Source organism: Cryptosporidium hominis (genome assembly GCF_000006425.1).
Source record: "Cryptosporidium hominis TU502 chromosome 2 CHRO012039, whole genome shotgun sequence".
Taxonomy (NCBI): domain Eukaryota; phylum Apicomplexa; class Conoidasida; order Eucoccidiorida; family Cryptosporidiidae; genus Cryptosporidium; species Cryptosporidium hominis.
In genome coordinates this window covers 1-11,033 of record NW_667226.1, presented here as the reverse complement: position 1 = coordinate 11,033, position 11,033 = coordinate 1, and the positions used below count along the sequence as shown (strand labels likewise).

The window sequence follows — 11,033 nt, the reverse complement described above, 5'->3', positions numbered from 1 at the left end:
TTACCAGTGTCAACTTGGTGAAGAATGCTGTTCGTCTCATCATCTTGAGCCTCTGGATCAATATCTATTGTATATAATTCCAGAGGTTGATTACTACCTTTTAAAGTAACGCAATCTATTTTCCTGCAAAACTGCTTCATACTAACAGAAAGCTTTTCGAAAAGATTATGAGAAAGCAGAATATTTACTCCATAATGCTTTGTTGCACTTTCAAGTCTTGAAGAAAGGTTAACATTTGGAGATAAATAAGAGGCATCTATTTTATATTCTGAACCTATTGCGCCTTCTATTGCCCACCCATAATGTAATCCAAATCCAAGCTTTACTCTATAGTTTGGCATTCTTTCTTGGATTTCGCTCCTCATAGCGATTCTTTTTAGTTTAGGACAGCTGGAGATTTGCTTAATAATTATGACGAATGACATAACTGACATATCAGCTAATAAAGACTCCATCCCTTCCCACTTCTCGTCAGGTTTCCACACGAATAAAAATGCATCGCCAACATTCTTATTTGCTGATCCACCATATTTGCAAACTACTCCATGAGTGATTTCGGCAACTTGATTTACAAATACCATTACATCTTCACCCAATATTTCGGTTGCATCTGTGAAGTTTCGAATATCGCAAAACCCGTAAATACCCATTACTTTTTTACCAGGGAGTTTTACTACAACTTTATCATCTTTTAAATTATGAATAATTATATTAGCACCTGCAGATCCGAGACCTACTGCAAGTAATGTCCCTAGCTTTGAAAAGGTCTCCTCTAGCATTTTATTTGAAAATTTCCCCATAGTTGCATTTTCGTTACTTAATTCGTTGTATGCATTATTAGACATTTTCAACGCCAATAATGGATTACTTGCAATTGAGATGAGAGTATCGTTAATTCTCTTTATACTGCTGAAAATATGTTTTTCTAATACACAATGTACCAAAATCATTAATGTTGTCAATAAAATTAGAGTTACAAATGATATTCCAATACTTAATCCTGCCCCCAATTGAAGCATTGTAGTAGTATCAAATACCATGGTTATCTTGGCTTTAAGCTCTTCTGGGCATGAACTATAAAAGTTAGAAATTGAATCAATACCTGATCTCATACATACTTGACTCACATACTGCCTTAGTGATTGCTTGCGGATTTTTCTATAATCTTCAATTGGAATTAACGAGATCCCTTCTTTTAGAGTGGGTAATGTTAAAATTCCAACAAACCAGGAAGGAATCTCAGAATTTGAAATAATCGACATAGCATCAGTCATAATTTCCAAATTAGATTTTGGGCACCCTTCACATGTTGGGTTATTATTTAGAGTATATGGTGATTGTATAGCTACAAGCTTCATCCATTTGGTAGAGTCTCCAATACTATTTGTATAAACAAAATTACACAACTCCAACATATAAGCAATTGGCCATGATTTATCACCTGGATACTGGTTTCTTAATATGGATAATTGACTAAGGTTTTTAATGCTTAAAAATGCTGAACTATTTATTTGAATCCAAACTGATGAACTTAATAAAGGATATAGCAACGCACTTAATACTAAAACGATTGCAAATCTAAGGCCCAATATCTGCGAAAGAGCTATTTTATTCTCACTCAAATGCTTATCAGAATCTAAATTATTCTTTGACAAATCCTTTTTTTGATTTTGTTGATATATGTTTTCTGTGTGAATAATCGATTTTTTATTGTATAACTTTGAGAATAAAGTAAAAAAGTCATTACAAACAAATAATAAAATAAATCTTGCACACTGTAATGTTGAGTTTATTAAGTTTAGTTGAAAGTTATATCCGTAGCCTTTTACTTGCGAAAACACTTGAAAATCATCAAAGTTTAGGATATCAGCATCACATGTTGAATGCTCACTAGAGTCAAACAAAACTGCTGATAAAATGAGAAAAATATATGCGACCAAATCAAAAAAAAATATTGAGTGGTAGTTTTTTTTAAAGGCAAAAAAAACCAATATTTCGATTCCCCTAACGATTGTTAGAAATAATATTATTGAAAAAAAAATCCAATCAATTGTAGATTCTCTAAACAAAAATCGAGCCTCATTGATAATAATTGAAGTTATTGTAAAGACTCCAAAAATTATTAATGTAAATTTGTTATAAAGTACTTTTTTCAATAAGACTTCATATTCATGTTTAAATCTATCCTTGAAAATCCTCATTTTATTTTCAATTTTTGTAAAACTGATAAGTTTGAAATTTTCATGAAATATAGACTAACAAAAACTGAACATCAAAAAACAATACTCATTTATTCTTATTTGTTATTAAGGCTTGAGTTGATTTTTTATTTTAAGTAATTTTAGCCATTATTTTCACATGCCAATAAATACAGTCATTACTAGACTCACACCCCCACCAATTGTAAATTAAAAAAATTGCCGCTAAAATAGAATAAAATAAAATTAAAATTTCAATAAGAAAAAAAGAATGTGTTATATTGATTAATAGATAATTGAAAATAAAGCTTAGGTATATGTTATTATGTAATATTTGTACTTTTATAAAAGTTTAAAGCTACTACTTTGACAATATGTCCCCACAACTAAAAAACCTACATGATAAGAAAATATCCATTGATTTTACTTTTCAAGATTTTTTTGAGCCTGATACATTGATTCAAGCTGATCGCCATTCTAGCCGAAGCAAAGAGAAATTGATTGAAGAATTTGACAATTTGTTTTCGGTTATTCCAAAAAATGACAAGACTTCCTTCGTTACTGGTTGTAGAGACTTTTTTATAATTGATAAAAAGCATTCAACTCAGAAAAGCACCTCTAAAAAGAAAGGACTTAATACTAGTTTTTCGGAAATAGATAATTTAATTTCTAATGAAGCTAATGGAAAACGAGACGATTATAATTTATCTTCAAACAGTAACGTTGAATCGCAAACCAGAAGAAACAAAACGAATCGATTTGGGGCCGGGAAAAGAAAGAAAAAGAAAATAAGGTTCAATAGTGGTACTAAAAACAGCTTTCAAGAAAACTCTGATTTATTCCAAAATGATAGTCCTGGTCCTAATAATAGAATTTTGAATTATGAAGATTTTAGTCCTCCAAATTCACACAAAGAAACATTGGCAAGCGAGAATTCTTCATCAGAACAGTTTTCGCCATTATCAGAAAAGAAGCTACCTATAATTGATGGATATGGCCCATTTTCTCCAAGAAAATCAAAACAACCGCCTCATATTATGCTGATTGTTCACGGAATTGGTAGCAACGAGTCTGCCATTAATAAAAATAGGGAGGAATTTGTTCACCAGCTAGAATCTGTAAAGGCACACTGGTTTTGGGAGGTAGATATTGATATTACGGTGGATGCAGTAGATTGGAAAAGTAAATTGGCATCTGTACAAGACCATATGTTTGACAGAATTACTCTTCCTCAACATAGAGAAAATAGAATGCTTCTAAATAAGACGATTGGGGATGTGATGTATTTTATGGTTCCGAGATACGGAGATTATATTATTGCGGAAGTTGCAAAGCAATTAAATCAGAAAATTAAACAGTATAAGTCAAAAATTTCGGAAAAACCAAAAATTGTCTTAATTGGACACTCTTTGGGAAGCGTAATAGTATATGAGCTTGTTTCAAGACAACAGACCAGGATTACTAAGTCAGAAATACCAAAGCTCGACTTTGTCGTAGATCACCTGTTTCTATGGGGTTCGCCATTACCAGCGATGCTTGTAATGATGTTTCCTGAGTATCTGCGTTCAGGATTGACTCTTCCGAAGGGTCTTGCACCAATTCAGCCCAATGAAGGTTTTAGTGGAGGTAATTTTATTCTGAATAAATGCCCTGAATTAAAGATCTACAACGTCTTTCATCCATATGACCCTGTTGCATTCAGGCTTGAGCCATTATTATATCCAAATTTGGTTTCTCTGCCTGATCCTGTTCTTTTACCGTATTGGCGCAATCTTTCAAAGAGAACTTATCATCAGTGGGATAAGGAGATGGAGAATGCAAGAAAAGCTTTGTATGAGAGTATTAGTGGGATAACCTCTTCCATTTCTAATGCTGTGCTTGGCGGAATATTAGGATGGGGGGGAGTGAATGAATATAAATCTACGTTAGAAGTCAATCTTGTTCCTAGAGACCAAAAGATTAAACAATTGCGAGATGAATCTGTGATTTCTAAATTTAAAACAAAGTTTTCTGCAAGTAGAAAGACGGGTGCATTTACTGGTATCAACTTTTTAAATTCATCAGAAAGGCAGTTAAAAACGCATAGCAATTCTGATAGAAGAGAAAGCGAATCTGTAAATTTTTCTTTGTTAAAAACCAATGAGGTGCCAGGAATACCAATTAGAGTGGACTATCAACTCCAAGAAGGGACTACTGAACACTACATTTCGTCATTAGCATTTCTTCAGTCGCACTTTAATTATTGGAAGAGCAGAGATTTAGGATTCTTTATATTATGGAAAATAATTGAAGATTTTGAGCCAGTAATTTCCTATGACGACTATAGAGCTGCATTAGAACATTTAAAACAAGATCAAACTGGGCTAGAGAATCTCGACTCGTCATCTGAGATTTCAGATGACTCGTCTTATGAGATAGAATCCGATTAATTTTTCTCAGTTAATTATAAAGAAATTAATAAAAACTTATCTAAAGTATATTTTCTTACTGCGGTGTTTAAGTACTCTAATGCACTCTAACATAGTTACTAGGATCAGTTACTTGTTGATAATGGTCTCTCATAGGTATTAACCAGGTAAAGTTGTTAGCTAAAACTCGTGGAAGGTAGTTTAATCTAACAAAGTAGACAATTGTTCGTTTCCAGTTTACCTTCGGCTGTTGAGGGAAACCATCACCTTCAAATATTGCCCTTCTTTTTTCATCCTCGGTGTAATATGACTCAATCTTGTAAGTAATATAATCGGCCATTCTTGGATAAAACCTATATTCCTTGAAATAGTAAAGGACCACAATGATACCTAGTAAGCAAAATAGACATGTTGTGATGAAACTAACGATAGGATCAATAATATATTTGCTTAACAAACCACGACTTTTCTCCTGATTTTTTTGATTCCTTCTTATTGTAGGCTTTGGAACTGGGATTTCTTGATTGATCAAGTTTATAGAGTTGGCTGATAACTTACAATTTGAAGAATTTGCAGAATGCCTGCATGTATGAATGCAAGTATTTAGTTCTGAAACAATAAGGGGAGAAATACCTCCGGATTTGTATTGTGCTTGTTTAAGATTGCTCTTACATCGCTCAATACAGTCCTTAAACATGTTAATTACATTCTTTTCGCATTGATCTGCCGGTAATTCAGGAGTTGGACTTGATGGAGTGTTTTGATTAGATGTTTCTTTCATGTTGTTTGGGTTTTGAGTAGTTCCTTCTGACTTTTGTTCAATTAAAGCTTGCTCCCTACTCGAGCTCTCTGAACTCTGGATAGTCGACTTCTTGTTATTTTGTTCATTTAAGTTCTTTCCCGCAAATCCAAATGAAAACATGTTCCTACCCTTTTCTTCTGGCTTTGTATTATTTTGCGGATTTTCAGGATATAGATGATACTCGAGGTAGTGCTTTAAATCTTCAAATTTTCTTTTTAATATTGGTTTATGTTTCACTTCTTTTTTTGAATTTGAATTAATCCTTGATATTACGTCTTTAATGTTTTGTGGTATCCATGAACTAGACTTGGTTTTAGGAGTTGGAGGAGAAACTTTAATCATCTTTTTAAAGCCCTCAAAAACATCAGCTGAGCTTGATGTTACATTTTCATCCATCAGAAACTCTCTCAATAAGTCCAAATTAAACCATGAATCATTTGTCTGATTTGTGGCTTTGCTATTGACAATAAACAATTCACAAGTTGCATAATTAAATACAGTAAAGCAACTATATAAAAACATAAATATTGTAGAATAATTAATAAGAGGCAAACTCTTCATTTTAACTACAAATTCTACTTAGTAATTAAGATGGAAGAATTGGTTTATTTATACTCAAACTCACTTTTCGTGAGGAAACATGTAAAAATTAGCCAACGTTGGCGCTCAATAACTAACCAACACTATTCGTGATTGCCGCAAATAACGGATTAATAGATCTATTTAATTATTTAAAAATAACCTACATAGTTTAGGAATCAAATTATGGAAATTCCCCCCAAGATCCCTTATAGTACTAAAGAAACAGAGCAAGGTTTGAAAACACAATAATTAATTATTCAGCTTCTTAAAAATGCTGTTAGTACCAAATATATCTGAAATTATTCCACCTTTTGAAAGCTTTTTATTGCCGCTCCCCTCATCTTCAATTTTTTGAACTTTAGTTTCTAGTTTTTGTTCTTGCTTGTCTCCCATCATCATTTTCATAAACTCATTAAAGTCAATATAGCCATCTTGATTAATATCTACTTCCTTTAACAGCGAGTCTATTGTCGATTGTTCAAATGCTTCTTGAAGAAACGTGATATTTAGAACACGGCTAAGTTCTTGAGGAGATATCCTACCATCCATGTCAAGATCAAATACTTTGAATGCTGCCTTGCAGAGTGATTCTTGCTCATATAGCTTATGATCAATTGATGCAGCAATAAACTCTGTGTAATCTATTCTACCATTTCCGTCAGTATCTAATTCCATTAATAAATTATCTATATCATCTCCCAACTGAGATACATTTTGAATTTTGTGTAGTGCACTTCTGATTTCATTAATTGTTAAAACTCCATCTCCGTTTCTATCTAATGTAGAAAACAATTTTTGTAATGCGCCTATATCAGCGTCATTAAGGTGGTATGCAACACATGTAAGAGCTAATTTCTTTAATTTACTTTGTCTTTGGAAGTCCCTGAATCTTGCAAGCAATGAATTACAAACATCGTTAGTAAAATAAGTAGCATCTGCAGTATTTGGAGAAGAAATTTGAGATTTAATCCAAGGATGATTTAAGGCATCTTGGGCGCTTATCCTCTTATTTGGATCGGTCATTAATAACCTCTTAATAAGATCTTTTGCAGAGTCCGAAACATACTTCCAACTGTTGTGTTCTAATGAATATTGACCAATTTTTACCTTTCGTAAAATCTCAACATTATCTTTTCCATGAAACGGCGGATATCCGCATAGTAAAATATACAAGATTACTCCTGCGCTCCATAAATCACATAATTTACTATAGCTACCATATAGTACCTCTGGAGCAACATAATAAGGAGTTCCCACAACAGAAGTAAACTTGTGTGTTTTTGGGCACTTTGCAGCAAAACCCCAATCAATTACTTTCAATAGAGAGTTTGGAGAAGAGTCCGAAAATAAAAGATTTTCTGGTTTTAGGTCTCTGTGCATAAATTCATTAGAATGGCAGTATGCAATTGCACTAAAAACTTGTCTCATAATCACTGCTGCATACCTTTCAGAAAAGTGTCCTCGCTTAATAATTCTATCAAATAATTCTCCTCCCGTGCAAATCTCCATGACAAAATAGAGATAATTTGTATCCTCAAATACTTCAAAAAGTTTAATAATATTTGGATGGTCCAGCCTTTTCATTATCAAAATTTCTCTTTTTAAACGGTTAATATTCTCGAGTTTTGGTTTAAGTATTATTTTTACTGCTCTCTGTGCACCTGATTGTTTATCAATAGCTTTTACAACAGATCCATAAGAGCCTCTCCCCAAATTTCCCAAGTTCAGTTCGTAGAAATCATTAATATTCCTGTTAACAAGCGCATGCTCTTGAATTAAGCATGTTCTATCAAAAATCCCGTGAGAAACTTTTGTACTCTCAGTATTTTTGATATTTGAATCCGTAGAAGTTTCACGCTCACCATTTGGAGTGGTTACTTCCGGACTTGAGCAGAGGCCTGCATATTCATTCTTTTCGGCTTTTTTTGAAAATTTGATATTCTTATTTGCATCCACAAATGACTTACTTTCAATAATTAGTCCACGAGAAATCTGTTCTTTCCCGCTAACCTTTTTTGGATCACGGTATGGTTCTGTTGGATTGAGTTTTTGCTGAAGCTCCCCTGCACACTTTGTACACATAGCTGCATAAATGTGTCCCTCAAGATATTCATCAGAGCCTAAGCAGTTATTGGATTTAGGTTTAGCTTCTTCAATTTCTGGTACAATTTCCTTTTCTTCGGCTTTAATATTGCACTCTTCCGTTACATTATGTAATACAGGTACCATATTAGCTCCTTCACGTTTAGCGCATTCATCTGCATTTTGTTCTATATTTAACATTATTAACTATGTGAACGCAGATGCTCCTAATTTTACAAAAATTATTCACTAAAAACAAATTTTGAATTTTACTAAAACCTATAAAAAGATTAATATTCTATTGTTTAACATGTCAATTCAGAGTCTTGTCCATATTAGGCGGTAATTCGTTCGGGTCTGACTTTTTTCTTAAGGTTGGTGTATTTTTTTTTTTTCAAAATAACACGATCGTGCCAATTTTTCTGAAAAAAAATTATAGTAATTGACAAAATTTCATAATTGTTTATAAATGCACTCAAGTAATAGAGGAACCATTTTGTTTTTTTCATTCTTTTTACTAGATCTGATGTTATTTAGATAGTGTAATTTTAGGCTAATGGTTTTTTTTTTCAAAATTAAGGACTTATTTTTTTTACAACTAATATCTACAGCTATCTAGAAAGTTTTTCTATTATTAATTGAATGTTTTTGCTTCATCCACCTGCACAGAAGACAATCCGTCACTTAAGTTGGCTCTTTGAGTTTCGTTTGGGTTATTCATTAGCAAATTAATTGGGGTTACATACATAATGAATGATGAAATTACGTAAAATAGATGGAAGTAGAAGAAGTTTGAGGGGTTCAATTTACTATACATAATTGGAATAACTATGTAAATAAATCCAACAGGTGCAGTTGTCAATGCCATTAGGAAATTAATATTAGAGAATCCAAAACATTCGACTAAATAACAGTATGCAGTCGAATAAATGCAGCTTGCATAAGAAAAGAATATAAAGAATGAAACTATTCTCACTATATGAGATGCGTTGAATAAGAAAAGAAATGATACAATAATTCCCAATGAGTTTTGGAAGATCATCCCTTTAGAAACTCCAATTTTGTCCATTATAAACCCATTCATTAAAGAAAATATGAACGAAAAGCATTGAAGGGTAGAAAATATAGACATCTGGCTTCTTATAAGATCTATGTCAGTATTATTAGCACTTTGTAAGAATGAATCCAGGCATGCCTTAATTGAGTCCGATCTGAAAACTGTAAGAGTAAAGTAAGGAAGTAAAAGAATGAAAAATGAAGATTTGAGTTGATTAATTAATGATTGATTATGAAGAGAGATCATCTCTGTAGAGCATGTTGTATTAAACGTTAGTTCTGAGTTAGAATCTTCTTCCTCAATTGAATCTGAGCCTTGAAATTTTTCAAAAGAATTTTTGGGAATGAGCAATAGTGCAACCATTGCCAGTGCACCACATACAACAATTGAATAAAATATCAAAATATTTCTAATACGAATTCCAGAAAATTCGTGGAAATGGTAGATGAAATAAAATACAAATGCTGAAACATCGCCCATTGTACTTAAAATAGATATTATTTTATTACCATGGTTTGGAAATAAATTACTTACAGATACAACACTGTTAAAAATTGGGCCTTGAGGCAAACCTATTAATATAAATCCAAGCGGATATAATGGAAAGTTTTGATTGCTAATACAAAAAATTAAAAGCCCAAGCATAAACATTACTTGCCCGATAAATCCAGTTAATTTTGGACCCAAATTATCAAATAGCTTTCCACCTCCTAATACTGAAAGAATTATATTAGGTGCCATAATGCCTGCTGTCCAACATGTTGTAATATAGTTATCTTGAGCTTTGCATTTAGCTCCAGTTGGCAAAATTTCAGTTGGAATACCATTGCAAACCCATTCATATGCGCCTAACTTATTCATAATAAATCTAATGCAGATACTTTGCTGAATTGCCGAAGTTGTAAGGCCGCAAAAAACACAGTAAATTATTAAGAGTATGTAGCGGTTAATACCATATGGAGTTTTTTGATTATCTTCTCTTAACAAAGGAGAGTTCTCATTTCTATTTTGCGATTCATTATCCATTTTGGAAAAAAAAGAAAAATATATATGAATTAAGTCAAAAGTTACAATGCGGCGTCGTATACCGCCATTCCGACATAATAGAAATTGAACTTTGTTCAGATCAAGTTATTTTGTTCTCAATTAAAGTATTAATGGGAGTGCCACATTATTTTATTGTTGCTCTTTAGCAGTATTTTACTCCCTGAAATTAATGAATATTTACAAACTACCGCTTTATTTATCTTAACGTTTGCCATAACAATAGCTCTGATGGAAGTTGGCTATGTGAAATAATGAAAGGAGTTTGTTTAAGGTCCTTGAAGTTTAGGCAGATTCTTTCTAGATCCATATTCCAACAGCTAAACGTATCGTTTAATGGAAGATGCTTATTTTATGGTGCCCTTTTCAACTTATCAAATAGAATATTTTTTAAAAGTATTACGTATAGTAGCGATCCATATAAAGTCTTAGGAGTTTCTAGAAATGCATCTGATGAAGAAATTAAGCTTAAGTTTAAGGAGTTAGCAAAAAAGTACCATCCTGATTTAAACCCATCGGAAGAAGCCAAAAATAAAATGGCAAAAATAGTGAAGTAAGTTAAACTGGACTTATAAATTAATTAACTGTATTTTTAGTGCATATGAGACGCTTTCAGATTCAAAAAAAAGAAAACAATTTAGTAATTCTGGAATAGGACAAGCTGGACAAAAGTATAATATTTATAAAGATAGAAGGACTAAGCAGGCATATAGCTGGTTTGAAGATAGTCCTTGGATGACGCCAAACATAGATGAAATATTTATGAGTTCTTCATTTTTCGATAATCTATTTGGGTTTGGGGAATACTTCATGAGAGAGAAACAGATTTTGAGGAAAAATATATATTTGAATATTGAGGT

The 11,033-nt window shown here is 32.4% G+C and overlaps 6 protein-coding genes across 6 annotated transcripts; 2 read left to right on the top strand and 4 right to left on the bottom strand.

Moving 5' to 3' along the window:
- On the bottom strand, window positions 1-2,201 carry Chro.20139 (hypothetical protein; the record flags this gene model as incomplete). The annotated part of the gene is made up of 1 exon (XM_661219.1): window positions 1-2,201. A coding segment is annotated over one exon (2,201 nt), but the record flags the coding sequence as incomplete, so codon positions are not given.
- A 371-nt stretch (window positions 2,202-2,572) lies between these two features.
- Chro.20140 (hypothetical protein) lies at window positions 2,573-4,627 on the top strand. The annotated part of the gene is made up of 1 exon (XM_661218.1): window positions 2,573-4,627. The coding sequence occupies one exon, from the start codon at window positions 2,573-2,575 to the stop codon at window positions 4,625-4,627; it is 2,055 nt and encodes a 684-aa protein (XP_666310.1).
- A 76-nt stretch (window positions 4,628-4,703) lies between these two features.
- On the bottom strand, window positions 4,704-5,969 carry Chro.20141 (hypothetical protein). Its single annotated transcript, XM_661217.1, has 1 exon — window positions 4,704-5,969. The coding sequence occupies one exon, from the start codon at window positions 5,967-5,969 to the stop codon at window positions 4,704-4,706; it is 1,266 nt and encodes a 421-aa protein (XP_666309.1).
- Window positions 5,970-6,239: 270 nt separating this feature from the next.
- Chro.20142 (calcium-dependent protein kinase) lies at window positions 6,240-8,273 on the bottom strand. The annotated part of the gene is made up of 1 exon (XM_661216.1): window positions 6,240-8,273. One exon carries the CDS (start codon window positions 8,271-8,273, stop codon window positions 6,240-6,242), a length of 2,034 nt encoding a protein of 677 aa, XP_666308.1.
- Window positions 8,274-8,706: 433 nt separating this feature from the next.
- Window positions 8,707-10,155, bottom strand: Chro.20143 (hypothetical protein). Its single annotated transcript, XM_661215.1, has 1 exon — window positions 8,707-10,155. The coding sequence occupies one exon, from the start codon at window positions 10,153-10,155 to the stop codon at window positions 8,707-8,709; it is 1,449 nt and encodes a 482-aa protein (XP_666307.1).
- Window positions 10,156-10,427: 272 nt separating this feature from the next.
- Chro.20144 (hypothetical protein) lies at window positions 10,428-10,730 on the top strand. Its single annotated transcript, XM_661214.1, has 1 exon — window positions 10,428-10,730. The coding sequence occupies one exon, from the start codon at window positions 10,428-10,430 to the stop codon at window positions 10,728-10,730; it is 303 nt and encodes a 100-aa protein (XP_666306.1).
- Window positions 10,731-11,033: the final 303 nt, after the last annotated feature.